We start from the raw sequence: 17,839 nt of genomic DNA, 5'->3' as shown, positions 1-17,839 counted from the left end.
TTCGTAATGTTTCTATTTTTGTTTGTATGTTTCAAAATTATATGTAATCACTTGCCAAATATATCATCTTTTAAAAAATGCATTCTGTTGCCCTTTCGTCTGGTTTATTCCTGAGGAAGATATGAAGACATGTATTTTATTTTATTTCCGTAAAGGACTTTGTGAAGCTTTATGTTTTTAATTTTTTTCAATCCAATGCAAACTGTGATCTAAATACACTTAGTAGCCTTTGGAACGTAAATTGCAGAACCCTTTCTCTGTCTATGTAGTGAAAAATACTGACTGCTGTTTTTGTAGTTAAAGAACATTAAATGTAGCTCTGTGCTATTATTCCACATTTATAGAGAGCAGTTCAGTTTGAATGATCATTTCAGGCTTCGTAAAAGCTGGGAACAAACATTGGGACCAGTCATTCATCCCCTCACCTTCCCCTTATGTGCTGCTTCAGCCCTTCATTTCTGACTTAGGCTAAGCCAGAGTTCCTCATTATGTCTGAACAGGGAGCTCTAGCTTAATATTAATTAACAAGCCTAGATAATATCTGGGTTTATTATGCTATCTTATTTGCTGACATTAAGCTACAGTTCCCCACTTTCAACATAACAGGGAAGTTTGGTTTAATACCAGCAAGAAATGAAGCGCACAAGTGTCACACAGGGAGAGAGAGGAGTCCTTGGTCTCAGCACTGCTTCCCAGCTTCATTAATCATGGTTTATGAAGCCTGGAATTATGATCTGAACTAGGACATTGGATGCAAGCCCTTGAAAGTGAAGGGTGCATGAATTCGTAATTATTCTAGTAGGACATAAGTGCGTAGTTAGAATAATGTAGCCCCCATGCGTGCAGGTGCCCATGTGTACACTGGAGCCCGATGGAGTTTGAGATCTTGGTTTGCAACATTCAGCTTCCACAGTATCTCATATGCTATTCATCTTTTGAAATACAGCATCAAACGCAGCAACTGCTATATGGTATGCGCTGGTGAGAGCATGAGTCCCGGGCAAGGACGCAATAACAATGGGCTCGAGATTGGCTGTTCGGTTGATGCTGCAACTGGTGTCCTGTCCTTCACAGCTAATGGCAAAGAGCTAAGCACCTATTATCAGGTAATTCTTCTTAGGTTGTCATTTATTCAAGAACAGACAACTAGACTTAATAATAATAATAATAATAATAATAAGAAGAAGAAGAAGAAGAAGAAGAAGTTGGAGTATTCATGGAAAATAAATTGCCATTCCCAGAAATTTCATCTTCAGCTGTGCTTGTTTCATGCACTTATCATCTTGAATTATAATGCATTTCTGTTTGTTCATGATTTAGGTTGAACCAAGCACTAAACTATTTCCTGCAGTATTTGCACAAGCCACAAGCCCCAATGTTTTCCAATTTGAATTGGGAAGAATAAAGGTAATTTTAAAACCATTTGTTCCTGTGCTGTATTGTTGAATTTAGAATGTTTGTAATATTGGGGGTTTTCTTTGAGTTCATAAACCTTCGAAACAGTATCACATAGTGTTGAGAGGTATCTCCTCCTACTTACTCACAGAAGCCTAAAATTACTACGTGGAGGAGGGGGATTGTTTTTCCAGTTCCCTTTCAATCATTAGGTAGCTTTATGCCCAAACCTTGACTTTTCTGGAGGATGCTACTAAGAAACAGTGTATTCAATAGTCTTTCCATAATAAGATAAAAACAAAAACATGGGACCCATAAACATTGTCAGTCTTCACATGAAAGCTGTATATTTCCTCCCAGGAAACCAAGCGAACCACAAGCCTTTTACGCACAGTCAGAAGGGGGGCGGGCTGTAGACTCGTCATGCATAATGTTTGCTTTGTACTTTGCCATTTGCTGGAGTCTTAATTTTTGCAACTCTGCCTTGCTCTTTCCAGAATGTAATGCCATTGTCAGCTGGCCTGTTCAAAAGTGAACACAAAAACCCAGTCCCCCAGTGCCCTCCCCGTCTGCATGTTCAGTTTCTGACACATGTGCTTTGGAGTAGAGTACCAAACCACTTTCTGAAAGTTGACATATCACGGATCAGTGAACGTCAAGGCTGGTCAGTACAGTGCCTGGAGCCTTTGCAGTTCATGTCACTTCACATCCCAGAGGAAAACAGGTATTCCTTGTTTGCATTTATAAATCAAGGTGGAATGTTATGGTGACATTTATGCAATGACAAATCATATTTCCGGAGCTTTATGTTTCTGTACTTTATTAATTTTGGTATGTATCCAATGGTGCCTCTCCACTGACCAACGATCTTTGATCTAGCGAAGACGTACATCAATAGATCAAGGAGGGAGGTGATATTTTCTGATTTACAGCATCACTGTATCACCCGCATCCTCATGCTGTCCCAAACTCTCTTGACCAGATATGGTGGGTTATGGAGTGCAGGAGGTTATGGGAGGGGTAATCAGTGAAAATTGCCTTCCTCCCTGTTCTGCTATTGAAAGCATCTGGTGGATCAAAGTGTCTTCCATCAATGGACAGACATAATTAGACACAACCCTTTGAAGTTTTTCCCCTTTCAATCAAAATATTCTGAATACAGTGGTACCTCGGGTTACAGACACTTCAGGTTACAGATGCTTCAGGTTACAGACTCCTCTAACCCAGAAATAGTACCTCGGGTTAATAACTTTGCTTCAGAATGAGAACAAAAATCATGCAGTGGTGACGCGGTGGCAGTGGGAGGTCCCTTAGCTAAAGTGGTACCTCAGGTTAAGTACAGTTTCAGGTTAAGAACGGACCTCCGGAACGAATTCAGTACTTAACCCGAGGTACCACTGTAATACACTCCCCACTGTACCTCATAAATAAACACACAGCCATATGGGCCATGGTCCTCAGGCTAATGAATGGGACCAGGATACTCTTCTCATTAGTTCTGAAGTCCCAAAGCAACTGGAATTTGGAGCAGTGTGGTCCTTCTGGCAGGGAGAGTGGGGGAAAGCTCCTTGCAGTTGCTCCTCCTCTGGTTGATGGGATAGGAGCAGGTTAGCTTTCCCTTTGCTGTGATGGTCTTCCTGAGGAACAGGGGCATAACATCCTAGTATCATTTAAATTGTGGTGACTTGCCTGCAAGACTACATTGGGTGCCTTAAATTTTTAATATGGTGCTCTTCTTCTCGCTGTGATTTCTAGTCATTGCTAGTCGCCAGCAGTTCTCACCCCCTCAACTCATTAGGAGCAGCACCATGTTCTGTCACTTCCTTAGGACAAACACTTCTGCAGTCCTTCAGAAGCCTGTGTTTAGCTTCAGCTGCTGTCACCATCAACTAGCAGAACTTGAATCGGTCCATCAGCATTCTGAGCCAAGCGGAGAGTTATCTAAGGGAGCCAGCCAAAGGGAGAAGCAACTTCAAAACACCATAATTGGAGGAGGGAATGAAGTTGATCCCCATTGTTTCATTGATCATATTGATATGTTGAGCAGCATGATGGGGACCACCTTATTACTGTTCTTTGTGCACCACTCTGAAAACCGTTTTTTGGCTGAAGATCAGGGTAAAAAATACTTACATATTTTTGTTGCAGCTCCTACTTAATACAAGTAGGAGCTGCAACAAAAATATGTAAGCATCTCTAACAGTAGTATATTTTCATTTCACTTAAGCAACAATTTCCATACTCATGCGGGTTGACCCGTTCTCAGTGATTTTTATAAAAAATAACATTTCACTTTTCCTAGATTATTCCTAGTTATTATTAAACTTTATCTTCCACAGGTCTATAGACATTTTAGAATTGTCAGAACAAGAAGAATTGTTGAAATTCCACTACCATACTCTCAGACTGTACTCAGCTGTTTGTGCTCTTGGGAATAATCGAGTAGCGCATGCCATGTGCAGCCATGTGGATGAGTCTCAGCTTCTTTATGCAATTGAGAACAAGTATATGCCGGGCTTGTTACGTGCCGGCTATTATGATCTTCTAATTGACATTCACCTTAATACTTACGCTACTGCAAGGCTGATGATGAACAATGAATTTATTGTTCCCATGACAGATGAGACTAAGAGTATTACTCTGTTCCCTGATGAAAACAAAAAGCATGGCCTACCTGGCATAGGACTCAGCACTTCCCTACGGCCCAGAATGCAGTTTTCCTCTCCCAGTTTTGTAAGAATCAACAATGAGTGTTATCAGTACAGTCCTGAATTTCCTCTGGAAATATTGAAGACTAAAACCATAGAGATGCTGACGGAGGCAGTTCAAGAGGGCAGCCTCCATGTCAGAGATCCAGTAGGTGGGACTACAGAGTTTCTCTTTGTTCCTTTGATCAAGCTTTTTTACACTCTTCTCATAATGGGGATCTTCCATAATGGAGACCTGAAGCATATCTTGCAGCTGATTGAACCTAGTGTTTTTAAGGAAGATGCAGTCCATGAGGATGAGACTCGAGTAATAGCAAAAAAAGAATTAATTGCAGATGGACTAAATTTGGAGACAGGAGGAGAGAAGGTCCCAGAAGAAGGACTCCTTCAAATGAAACTTCCCGAGCCAGTGAAATTGCAGGTAATCATGAAATAATCTATCGTAATGACATCTGCTATGGCTGTTTTTTTCCACCCATCTACATTTCTCTATCCTCCATCCAGGCAGGCAAGAGGCATTATCACTTCAAGGACATCTACCATTCAGGCAAAGGCACTGGTAAGAGGTGTGGCCTGAGGATAGTCCAGAGGGCTAAGTAGAGAAGCCTGGAGGACTACTTTTGTTCCCTAGGCCTGAGTCTCTTACCTTCTGGATTGAAGGCAATCCATGGAGGAAAGTACTTCACACAAACAAGCAAACAAGTTTATATGAACAGAATGATTCAAAACAGAAATTAAAGGTTTGTGCTGAGATATGTGAAGGCAAGAGGGTAGACTTTTTTTTAGTATTCAGAACAAGAGATAATAAAAACCTGAAATCAAAGACTTTGAAAAATCCCCCAAACAAAAAGGTGTTTGGGTTGTGTTAGAAAGTGTGGGGCTAACCCACAAATATCACAACTCAAAAAGAGAATTAGAAAAATAAGGGTGATGTGGATAAACTTACATATTACCACTACTGAAAGAAACAAGTGTTGTTTACCATGAGGTTGCCCGTCATTTGCATACATCTAACTCTTTTAAAAAAATCTAGTTGAATTTTAGTAGTTTGTGTTTTGTAACTTTTTTCCCTTGTTCATTCTCTTTCAGATGTGTCTTTTACTTCAGTACCTTTGTGACTGTCAGATACGCCATCGGATAGAAGCCATTGTAGCATTTTCAGATGATTTTGTATTAAAACTTCAAGAGAATCAGCGTTTCCGATACAATGAGGTTATGCAGGCATTAAATATGTCTGCAGCACTGACAGCCAAGAAAACAAAGGAGTTTCGGTCTCCACCACAGGAACAGGTATAACATAAAATAGGAGGCAGCTTCTTATATTCAAGTTTTGTTCAAGGTTAGAATCAATTTGCATTGCATACTGCTTTTCCTGAACAATACATCATCAGATTTTTGGTAGATATAATAACAGAAGAATTGTTTTGGTTTTTCCAGCAAATGGCTGGATGCTAGGTGCTCTAAATCAGGTGATGACCTTCAGCTAGCACAAGATATTGAAATATATTGTCTCCATACATCAAGGTTCCATTTAATTGTCATGGCTAAAGAGTCTAAGGGTGGCGTGTGGGTTAAACCACTGTGCTGCTTGGACTTGCCGATTGAAAGGTCAGTGGTTCGAATCCCCGCAACGGGGTGAGCGCCAATTGTTCAGTCCCAGCTCCTGCCAACCTAGCAGTTCAAAAGCGCGTAGTGCAAGTAGATAAATGGGTACTGCTCCAGCAGGAAGGTAAATGGTGTTTCAGTGCGCTGCTTTGGTTTCGCCAGAAGCGGCTTAGTCATGGTGGCCACATGACCCGGAAAAACTGTCTGTGGAAGCGGACAAACGCCAGCTCCCTCGGCCTGTAAAGCAACATAAGTGCTGCAGCCCCAGAGTTGTTCACGACTGGACTTAATTGTCAGGGTTCTCTTTACCTTTACCTTTAAAGAGTCTAAAGGACGTCTGCTTGTTAAACAGGGATTCCTACCCTCTTCCCTCCACGCCAAAGATTAGCTTAGAGCAGGGACTTCTTCTTATCAAAGAAGATAGGGAATATTAAGCTGCTATTGGAATGTATCAGTTTTATAGTAAAACGTTTCCTCCTATCTTATACATAACCTTGTAAACATATCTGAAATGTGATTATTAATTTGTATGTTTTTTCAAAGATTAATATGCTGCTGAATTTTAAGGATGATAAAAATGATTGCCCTTGTCCTGAAGAAATAAGGGATCACCTCTTGGATTTTCATGAAGATCTGATGGCACACTGTGGTAAATCTTAACTTTTTCTTGTTCTTATTCTTATTCTTGTTTTATTTGCTTAAACAAATAAAATAATTTCATCAATTTTATTAGAAAACTCAAAGATATATTAGAGAAATTACAAAGCCTTTGGGTCTGCATCAGTCTTTCTGTTTCCCAGTTTCCCCCTAAGCAGGCAACCTCATTCAAATAGTGTTGTGGTGACACATGGATCATTATGAGGTTTGGGCCCACCAATCTCATATTGGCTGCCATTTGAAGCATAAAAAAATTGCATAGGTTGTGTGGAAAATATAGCTTCCACGATAGTGGCAATCTGTAGTCTTGATTCATTGAACTTGGGCTACTAAAGTACTTATTTTCAGGCATGTAAAAGAACCAGTGTAGAAGCTGTGCAACACTGCAAATAAGTAACTGACAATCATGACAGGATAGTAAAAATCAGAGTGCTCAGGTTTTTTACCTTGTAATGACTGCATTATTGTTTGAAGCAAAATTGTGGCTTGATTTGTAGGTCATTAACAGTAAAGGTTTTTGCAGAACTGAGCAGACCTGGCACCATGTGGCATGTTGGGGCAAATCATGTGGCCTATGTCACTGGTGATGTTTGCAGGGACACCACTGTTGCCTGAGTACCCTTCTCCCTGCTTTAGTCTTCTCAGCAGCCACGGTGGCAGTGGCTATTTTTCTTTTTTCTAAATACAGTGGTACCTCAGTTTAAGAACAGCCCTGTTTACGAACAATTCGGTTTACGAACTTCGCAAAGCTGGAAGTAGTGTCCCGGTTTGCAAACTTTACCTCGGTCTAAGAACGGAATCCGAATGGTGAAAGGGCACTGGCGGCGGGAGGCCTCATTAGGGAAAGCGCACCTCAGTTTAAGAACGGTTTCGGTTTAAGAACGGACTTCTGGAACGGATTAAGTTTGTAAACCGAGGTACCACTGTACACTGGCGTAGTGAGAGGGGGAGCTGTGGGGGCCATGACCCAGGTGTGTTTTTTAAGGGGGCTCAACCAGGAGCCCACACACAGGCTCTCTTATTGGAACCTGGCTCTGGCAGACGAGGGAGCTGCAGACAGCTTCCTTGTGCCCAGTGCCACCAGCCACAACTCCATTCCCAGGTCATGCCTCGGTTGGGAGTGGAGAGAGAGGAGTCGGTAGCAATTGCTGTGATGTCATGTGCAGCATGCAAGGCAGCCTGCTATGGCAGCTCTATGCTCGGGTGAAGTTTGACCTGGGGGTGGAGAGAGGCTGCGGCATATGTACTCCAGGTGAGGCACACCGCAGCGGGCTCTCTCTGTGCCCCGCCCCACTTGGGGGTGCACTCTGCACGCACACACACCGGGTGACCTGAGCTTACGTTCTGCTGCTGAGATAGTATGCTGGAAGTTTGGTTCTGATGCACTGTAGATAAAAATTATGGTTTCCATTTAGCTTTCAAGATGGACCTCCCACCCAGAGTAAAAGGGGGGCATGGAGGGCAGGCAGCCTTCTTTAGCCCCCCCCCCCAAAGAGAGTATCTTTTTGACTTCTAGATATCTAATAAACATTTGAATTTTTGCACCTAGGAATTCAGTTAGATGAAGATGGAATTCTGGATGGAAATAGTGATTTAACTCTTAAAGGTCGCTTGCTATATCTTGTGGAAAGAGTCACACACTTGAAGAAGAAACAAGCTGAGAAGCCCGTTGATGATGATGCTAAAAAGCCATGTAAGTAAAGTAGCATGTGGATATAATAAAAAAACGCCATGATGATTTAATTGCATCAAGCAGAGTCTGATATGTTTGTCTGAATCTAACCATAACCTCTTTTTCCATGAACACAAAAACTACCATCCTTTTTTCAATGAATGATAGCTACTGGGAAGGGGGGGGTGGGATTTCCCCATGTGAATGTGTGCTAGAAGCTTCCTGAGCCTGTTTGGATATTTGTGCTTGTTTATGTGTCTTTCTTCTATTGTGGCATAGGGCTGGGCAGAAAAAAAAGTGCATTCCTGAAAGCATTTGTATGTGTCTGTGCCTGCTTTACAAAATAGTTCCATGAATTCCCCTTCTCTGTGACGCTGCCTGGTTCTCTGTGCTTCTTGTATGTTGTCAATGTGGAAGAAATGACGCTGGTTTGTTCTGCCCAGGCTGGCTTCCTCTGTGTGATGGTGACATAGGGTCTGGCAGCATTCCAAAGAATGCTGGTAATATATCTGACATGCTCACAGCATTTAGCATTTTTTCAAGCTGTGTGTGTTTTCCCCCAGACTGAGAATAATACATCAAATATAGTTGCCATTTTGCCAGTGTAATGGTGATGTTTATGCATTGTAACCAAAGTATAGGATTGGTCTACCCATTGAATGTTTCGCTTTCAACAAATAATTTTATTCAAACCAGAAATTATTCACAGCTTTCAATTATAAATAGGGAATTGCCTTCTTGCTGTTGAATGTGGTTTTTTAAAAAACTTCAATGATATGTTTCCACAAATTAAAAAAAGATATTTTTTGGCAAATGATTCATGAAAGCTTTAGTAGGTGAATATGATAGTAATACTCTAAAATCCAATGTCACTTCTGTCTTCCCATTACCTTTTAATAAGCTTAACTATGTATTAATGATTTAGTAAGAATATTCAGTAAAGGCATTTTTCTAAATTTCTAGTTCTGATATGTATAGCATATTATACACAAACTAGCTGGAGCTGAAGGTGAAAAAGCATTGCTATATATTTGTCTTAATGCTTTCTACATTTAGCAACTCTCCAACAGCTGATCTCAGAGACCATGGTACGATGGGCTCAAGAATCAGTCATAGAAGACCCAGAGTTGGTGAGGGCCATGTTCGTTTTGCTACATCGCCAATATGATGGAGTTGGTGGCCTGGTTCGAGCCTTGCCAAAGACATACACTATAAATGGCGTATCTGTGGAAGATACAATCAGCTTACTTGCTTCTCTTGGTCAGATCCGGTCTCTCCTCAGTGTTAGAATGGGCAAGGAAGAAGAGAAGCTTATGATTCGTGGATTAGGGTAAAACCCTTTTTCTTTTCTCTTAATTTGTTTGATTAATCCTAGGTCTAATCAGTTATGGGGGGAAATGACTCTCATGAGCTTCCGTTTATTTTGAAGATATTCATACATTTTGAATGCGAAAAGACGAGCCACCACCATAGTGATTTCATGCAGCTTCTATCTATCACTGAATGCAGAGTGGCAGCCTGCATAATTTTTGCAGAGTATGCCCTAAAATTCTTTCTCTTATATGACATGGTACTAAAGGGAAATAGTTAAAACAATTATTATTGTATTCTTATTTATTATTGTAAAGTGGTTGGTATATTTTTAAATATTTGATTTTTTTTTCATCGTAGAGATATAATGAACAATAAAGTTTTTTACCAACATCCTAATCTTATGAGAGCATTAGGTATGCATGAGACTGTGATGGAGGTAATGGTGAACGTACTTGGAGGAGGAGAGTCAAAGGTAAGAAGACATTTTAAATATTGACTGTAATGCCAGATATAGACTGTGTACACACTATGCCTTTAAAGCACATTTGAACCACATTCTTTCCCTCACAGAATTCTGAGCACTGTAGTTTACCTCTCACAGAGCTACAATTCCCAGAAACTCTTAGCAAACCACAGTGGAGGGGAACAAAATGTGTTTTGAAGGTGCTGTAAAGGTAGAGTGGGTACACAGCTTATAGTTAGCAGCTTAACTTTCATTAAGGTCCAAAATCCAGTTCCAATGAAGGAGATACATATGATGAATCAGGCTCCTAGATGCATATCAGTTCCTAGAATTGGAGCCCCAATCCTAAATTCAACATGCATCCAAGTATGGATGCGGTATCTGGGCTACATTCTTTTTTTATATATATAATAATTTTTATGAACAGGCCAATCAAATCACATTATTTCCAAATCACATTAATTCCAAATTATACAGCCAGATTTTTAAATTTTGTTGGGGGTACCCATACTTCAAGCTCCGAACAGGGGTCCAAGCATCACTTATATTGCTGCTTTAATTAGACAGTTCTATCCAGTTCTGTCCAGATAGTCTCTTTATTACTTTCTTCATCTTCTTGTTGTTATCATATATTCCTTTCTTTGCGATCTCTGATAATCTTCACAAGCGGGTTGGAAACAAACATCCTCTGTGTGGGTTTTTCACTTCCAAAAATCATATCACATAGGGACAGACGCCATTCCACACTTCCGTAAAGAATTTATCCTCGGTCTGTCCTTTAATTTTCCCAGGCTTGCCAAATATATCACAGAGGGCTCTGCCAGGCTTAGATCACATTCCAATCATCATTCACATTCCGATGATCCTGGTCCTCCTCCCCTCGTCTTTCTTAGACAAGCCTGTTTTAGCGAGATGCCATTTAAAGCTGCGTCATAAAATTTTCCTCTGTACTCCGATGTTTACCGATCCTCTCTTTTGATCAATAATTCACTCCACACAGTTCTTAAATTCCTGCTTGTGATTAATAACATGCAACGATCTTCTTTCTGGGGTGGAGGGTTATTAATACTCACATAAGGCAAAGAAAATAAAAGTTTTTTCCTCCACCCCCCTCCGTTTCACTCCAAACATACCAGTCTCTTAATGGTGGTTCATCACTTGATTTATTTGTCCTGTCCGTCGCTCCGGTCACAGAGATCCATTAATCAGCAGTCTTATCTCCCGTACTTCGCTTGATGTATGTGCTTTAGCTTCTTTCCAATTATATGTTTCCAATTATATTTTCGAGCTAAAGCGAACCCGGGCGCTGGTTGGAGACAGCATCAGGAAGAGGGCTCGTGCCAAGTGTCCGGCACCCCCTTCTTTCAATTCCGGGGGTGCATTATGGACACCGCTGGCAAGGCAGTCCCCCCATCTCCTTGGGGGGTCGGGAAGGCTGCATACTTCCCATAGCAGCCTCTTAATTACCTCGTGTGGGTCGGAGAGATGTTATTGTTGGCCATCTTGCAATGCGCCACCTGGTGGCCCCCCCGGGCTACATTCTTTTAATGGAATGTGTATCCCCTTCCAGACTGGAAGGAAATCCATTGTGAATAGGCAACATCCATACTCAAGATACGTATCTCAATTTATACCTTCATTGCTTTGCTCTACCAGGTAGTGAGCACATTGTTCTCCTTAGCTTGGTATGTTTTGGAAGCAGAAATTGGTGAATGGAGAGGAAGGCTGAAAGCATCCTCCTCTGTATCGGCCTCTTTCTCTTCCCCCATATGCATTGGATACCGCCCTTAAGAATTTATTTGGAAAAAAACACCATGTGTGGTGCTATATATTCTTACTGATACAGTAAAGTTCATAGGTACTGGTTTAATCTTGACTGCATATGAAATTCAAAGACAAGCAAGATAAAAAGAGCTTTAAGTGTGCTAGTATCTAGCAAGGGTCAGCAACCCTTTTCAGCTGTGGGCCGGTCCACCGCCCCTCAGACCATGTGGTGGGCCAGACTATATTTTGGAAAAAAAATATGAACAGATTCCTATGCCCCACAAATAACCCAGAGATGCATTTTAAATAAAAGCACACATTATACTCATGTAAAAACATGCTGATTCCTGGACCGTCCATGGGCTGGATTGAGAAGGCAATTGGGCCGCATCTGGCCCACAGGCCTTAGATTGCCTACCCGTGGTATATACTGATCCTCAAAATGTTAATTTGAAGGGAAATTAAGATGAACTCATGGATTTAAATCAAATTAAGCTAAATTATTTTTGTTGCATTTTGATTTCTGCAGATGGCCTCCACTTCAGAATAGATTAGAAATGTGTAGTGTTCCAAATGCCTGTTTGGAAGATGTGCAGAAGAAATAACTTGCAGGACCATGTTTTGTAAAATAAGGAATTTTTGGTAGCTGCAAAAATTCACAAAACACATCAAAAATATTAAAATGCATAGGTTCAATTCAATTCAATTCAAAATCCTTTATTAGGTTTTTTTTGGTGTGTTTTTTTGCAAACTGTTCTATTTTTCTAACATAGTATTGTTTGTCTAGGAAATCACCTTTCCTAAGATGGTGGCAAATTGCTGTCGTTTTCTATGTTATTTTTGCCGCATCAGCAGGCAGAATCAAAAGGCTATGTTTGATCATCTTAGCTATCTTTTGGAAAACAGCAGTGTTGGGCTTGGTAAGTATTCTAAAGAGCCTTCTGTCCCTTCAATTCACAACCCATATATTCTGTTGCTGTCTAAGAAGTCTTTGGAGTCCACAGGTTGTGGATTACACCTTTGTTCAAAGCCCCAGCATGTTAGTGGCTTTGCGTTCACTACCACAGTAGTTGTACAGAACAGCCTGCCCAGAGCAGATTTTTCTATACTGGACGAATGAAGCAAAGTGTTTTTTATGATACTGTTACTAAATTATATTAAAAGCTGTAATGACATTGACTGAACAAAAAGTACATAGGTTCATTTTTAAAATTAAGAACCTCACCTATAACATGAAACCTGTGTCTTTTGGGTAGTAATTTTGCTTAGCTGTGATATTTATTTGTAAGGCACGCTACTTCTATACATTTTATATACTAGGGTTGCCATATTTCAAACAGTGGAAATCCGGGCAGAAAAGTTGTTGAGTTTGCCCAAAGTTGTTGCAAAAAGAAAATTGCTTTCCAGATTTTCCCAGACATTTGGGCAATTTCCATCTGGACACTGCTGACGAATGCAGTATTCCAGACATGTCTGGGAAATTCCGGACGTATGGCAAACCTATTATATACATTAAACATTTCTGAAATGTTCTCTTAACAGCATCCCCTTCTATGCGTGGATCAACTCCTTTGGATGTTGCAGCAGCATCTGTAATGGATAATAATGAGCTTGCACTAGCTTTGCGGGAACCTGATCTAGAAAAGGTAAACCAACTTCTGAATAGCTAACTATATTTTTATACATATGTATCTTGCATATCTTCGTAAGCATCTGTTTACTAATGAAATACAGTAGTAGCCATCTAAATGCCACAGCACAAGGATACAGAACCTATCAGCATCCAGATGTTGCTGGTCTGCAGTTCTCATTATCCCAGACCATTGGTGCTGCTTGCTGGGGCTGATGGGAGTTGGAATCCAAAATCTGAAGACTCTCTCAGGTACCCTTCCCTGTCATAAGATTTCCACATCCATGTTGCTTACCATAGGATTATAATCTCCTATAAGACTTGCAACCCTCTCTACCTCCCAGCAACTGAACAGCTGACTGTCATCAACAGCAGCATGATTCTGTGATCCCAAGATTCACTCAGAAACTGTTAATGACATTGATCTGCTTTGGAAGAGTCCCACTGGATCAGAGCAAAAGCCTGCTTGGTCCAGCTTCCTGTTCCTACAGTGACCAACAGATGCCTCTAGGAAGCCCACAAGTAGTTCATGAACATTCTTCTCCTACTTGTGTCTTCAAATGCCTCTGATACCAGAGCTAAAAAATAGCTGCCATGACTAATAGCCATTGACTAGTAAAAATTTGGACCTGGGTATTCATAGTGCTGCAGGATGTGGCACCATCCTACAGGATCTATGTGGAAATCTATTTCCATCTCTGAGTTGCTGTTTCTTGATCAGCAGCTATCTTACATGACCCTATTTTAAATGTGTGGAGGTATGTACACATTTTCAAACTAGATTTTGATTTTTAGTTTAATTACAGAGGAACACGACCTGAGTGGAAAAGCAGATCTGTGAATAATCAGCATGAATAAATAAGCTTGTGGTAATCATCTTTAAAAGAGTAGAGAAGTGAAGTGTTCTCTGGGAAAATCAATGAATAGATCACTGATGCAGGAGAAAAATCAACGCTGCACAAATTTTACATAATTGGGAGAAGTTCAAAGGAAGTTCAGCATGTTTACATTTCTTTGAATTCAGTGGAGCTTCAGTATGCTCCCCCCCAAGTGCACCCCATTCATTAATTTGTGCCAGCAGCTTATCAGACAGTCACATGATGTTAAGGTCTCACGTTTGTCTAGATTTTTCACTAGATCATAGAATTGTAGAGTTGGAAGAGACCTTGAGGGTCACGTAGTCCAACCCCCTGCAATAATAATAATAATAATAATAATAATAATAATAATAATAATAATAATTTATTTATTTATTAATTATTCAAACGAAATAATTCAACAAAACACTAAAATACAATAACCTATTAAACATTAAAAGCTTCCCTAAACAGGGCTGCCTTCAGATGTCTTCTAAAAGTTTGGTAGTTATTTTTCTCTTTGACATCTGGTTGGAGGGCGTTCCACAGGGTGGGTGCCACTACTGAGAAGGCCCTCTGCCTGGTTCCCTGTAACTTGGCTTCTCGTAGCGAGGGAACCGCCAGAAGGCCCTCAGCGCTGGACCTCAGTGTCCGGGCAGAACAATGCAGGAATCTCAATAGAAGTATCCATGACAGATGGCCATCTGCTTAAAAACCTCCAATGAAGGAATGTCCATAACCTCCTGAGCAAGTTTGTTTCACTGTCAAACAGCTCTGTCAGAATGTTTTTCCTGATGTTTCATTAGATTCTCCTTTCTTGTAACTTGACTCCATGGGTTTGGGTCCTACCCCTCCATAGCACGAGAAAACAAGCTTGCTCGACCTTTCATGTGACAGTCCTTGAGATATGGTGTTTGAAGATGGCTATCAAATCTCTTCTCAGTCTCCTCAACCGTTCATCATAATGCTTGGTTTCTAGAGCCTTTATCAGCTTGGTTGCCCTCCCCCCCCTGCACACATTTCAGCTTGTCAATATCCTTCTTAAATTGTGGAACCCAGAACTGGACACAGTATTACAGGTGTGGTCTGACCAAGGCAGAAGAGAGCAGGACGGCGACTTCCCTTCATTTGGACACTATACTTCTTGTTGATGCAGCCTAGAATAGCATTAGTTTTTCTTTGGGTTTCTGCTGCTGCAATAGCCAGTCTATTGAAAAGGGAGTAAAAGAGGACTTCCTATTAGAATACTGGCTTGAGCTTTTTCTTCTTTTTTTGCAGTAAATGCCTCTTTTGTTTAATTTTGCCTTGTTCTTAGGTAGTCCGCTACTTGGCTGGATGTGGTTTGCAAAGCTGCTCATTGCTGATTTCTAAAGGTTACCCAGATATTGGATGGAACCCAGTGGAAGGAGAACGATACTTGGATTTTCTTCGTTTTGCTGTTTTTTGCAATGGTACTGTAGGAGCCTATTAATTTTGTACCACTATTGTTGTTCCGAAATAATTATACAAACCTTTGACTATCACTGCTACTAATGCACCAAATTAAGTGGTGCTCCTCTTGTGTTTTATGTCACCAGCCTTTCTCATTTGTTTTGAAGGGCTAAAATTGGGAAACGTTATTTTGTATTCTATTTTTTAAATATGGGAACGGTTATATTGCTTTCTGTTTTGCTATGTGCCTGTGTAGCTGTGACATCAATTTTCTAATTATTCTCCTTTTGTTCTTTGCTGATTTGTAAGTGGTGTGTTGTATGTGCAAGTGGCTGTAGGGCAAGCTTTTGCAGAATATTGCAATCATTGATAAAACATTAGCCTTTACAAATCTGAATATGCAGGCTCTAGATTGCAATGATTTCAAGATGACCGTTCTTTACCTTGAACCAGGGTGGCTAAGAAAGTACTGTTGTAGCAAAGAGGTTGAAGCAACAAAATAGTGAACTAAAATAAGCATTTGGTAACACTGGATGAGTGTTAAAATTCATCTATATGCACACTCCAAGTGTCCATTTCAACTCCCTTCCTCCAAGTCTTTTTCACCCTAGCCCCTTACTTTTTGTCCGTGTTTCTTTCACTTTTCTACTTCCCAATAATATGTCAGAAATCCGAAAGTCCTCTAAATGGCCTCTAAAGGTTGATTTGGCTAGGCATTCCAATATTTCCTGATCTGGATATAGTGGGATTGCCCTACTTGCAGCCAGAATAATAATAGTCACCTTCTGAGCTTACTTAGACGTGGGTTTCTCCCGTCACTCTTAGGAGGCTGTCATTACAGCTGGATCGTGTAATGAATAAAATTTCTGCTCCATCTGGCACAGCAACATGGTGCTGGTACCAGTTCATCTAGGCTTGTTCCCACCCCCATGTAAGCCCTGGATTGTGACTTTGGCTGTGGCCTTCCTTACTGACTGTAGGAGAGAGCGTTGAAGAGAATGCCAATGTGGTGGTAAGACTGCTCATTCGACGTCCTGAATGTTTTGGACCAGCACTGAGAGGAGAAGGTGGAAATGGCCTGCTTGCTGCCATGGAGGAAGCCATAAACATATCAGAAGACCCCACAAGAGATGGACCTTCACCAAGTAGTGGATCCAATAAAACACTGTAGGTAGTAAAGAAGGGGTTAACTTCCCCAGACCTATTTTGTAATAGGTCTTACAGAATTCAGTTTTCTAAAATAAGGCTTTATTCATAATTTGCAAATACTTTGTCAGCTGCCAAACCTAACAGGTTTCTAAATGCAATAGTCCCCAAGAATTCAACATTTGAAACTTTTGGGAGTATTCGTAATAATAGTACATTTTCATTTTGTTGTAAATCAGAATAGTAGTATTTTATTATACCACAAATAGGCAGATATTTGCCTTGAATTTGACATCTTCTATTACTCCTGAATCAGTACCATAATTCACTGACTTTACAGAACTTATTAACAATGGAATATATCAATGTATTACTAAGATGCTCTGGAAAATAAATACTGTATAATTCATTTTGGGGCAGAGCAGTCATCTTTCCATAGTTCTTAAATATCAGATGGTGTAAGTCCTTTTATTGCATGTGTGGGAGGAAGGGTTTAAGGCTGGGCCAAATAACTCCTCTCCACACACCTTTCATGGGACCATCTCTCATGAAAAAGTCTGTAATTACCAGAGGGAGGGCAAATTCTAAGAACTTTGGGGGATTGGCTTACCTTTGAAGAGGAGATGGCCAAGCCCCACACCTCTTTTTAGAGACAGAAAAACACACACACCCTTTGCCACCAATTGAGGTAACAGCTTACCTGCCTTCAGCAGCCTGGCATTGTTCCCTTTGTGGTTTGATTCACAGTGCCCCATGAAGGTAATCTTCACTGAATTAGCATAGGGCTTGCAGTGACTACATGTGGATGTCTCATTACATAAATGTAAAAGAGATACCTCAAGCTACATTTTCTTGTGGAGCAATGTTAGAAGTATATATAACTGGATATACCAGGGATAAAACCTAGTCTTGCTTTTGTAACAAAGTTAAGCTTCCATAACAAATTCCTCGCTGACCCTCTGTTTTCCTTCCTGTTGGGAAAATAAATTAAACAGAAGTGAGGTGGAAGAAGAAGATGATACCATTCACATGGGAAATGCCATCATGACCTTTTATGCTGCTTTGATTGATCTCCTAGGACGCTGTGCTCCAGAAATGCATGTAGGTTCTGTTGTTTACTAGTGTTTATCATCCTTGTTTAACATCTACTTGCTGCTAATTGGTTAAAATCAGAGCACAGGTTTAATAGTACTGCTG

At 40.6% G+C, this 17,839-nt stretch overlaps 1 protein-coding gene across 15 annotated transcripts in view; it reads left to right on the top strand.

The window, feature by feature from the left end:
* The window catches only part of RYR2 (ryanodine receptor 2), a 246,863-nt gene that overhangs the window by 131,939 nt on the left and 97,085 nt on the right, over positions 1-17,839 (top strand). For all 15 annotated transcript variants that reach the window (XM_079969396.1, XM_079969392.1, XM_079969401.1 and 12 more), the window contains 14 exons: positions 947-1,106; positions 1,321-1,407; positions 1,893-2,119; positions 3,735-4,524; positions 5,193-5,393; positions 6,252-6,357; positions 7,915-8,058; positions 9,094-9,367; positions 9,709-9,823; positions 12,366-12,498; positions 13,121-13,224; positions 15,381-15,516; positions 16,477-16,663; positions 17,638-17,743. In XM_079969396.1, coding sequence (XP_079825522.1) covers positions 947-1,106; positions 1,321-1,407; positions 1,893-2,119; positions 3,735-4,524; positions 5,193-5,393; positions 6,252-6,357; positions 7,915-8,058; positions 9,094-9,367; positions 9,709-9,823; positions 12,366-12,498; positions 13,121-13,224; positions 15,381-15,516; positions 16,477-16,663; positions 17,638-17,743 — 2,770 coding nt within the window. The remainder of the gene's footprint in view (positions 1-946; positions 1,107-1,320; positions 1,408-1,892; positions 2,120-3,734; positions 4,525-5,192; positions 5,394-6,251; positions 6,358-7,914; positions 8,059-9,093; positions 9,368-9,708; positions 9,824-12,365; positions 12,499-13,120; positions 13,225-15,380; positions 15,517-16,476; positions 16,664-17,637; positions 17,744-17,839) is intronic.

This window comes from Podarcis cretensis, assembly GCF_951804945.1.
Source record: "Podarcis cretensis genome assembly, chromosome: 3".
Lineage (NCBI taxonomy): Eukaryota > Metazoa > Chordata > Lepidosauria > Squamata > Lacertidae > Podarcis > Podarcis cretensis.
This window is presented reverse-complemented; position numbering and strand designations above follow the sequence as displayed.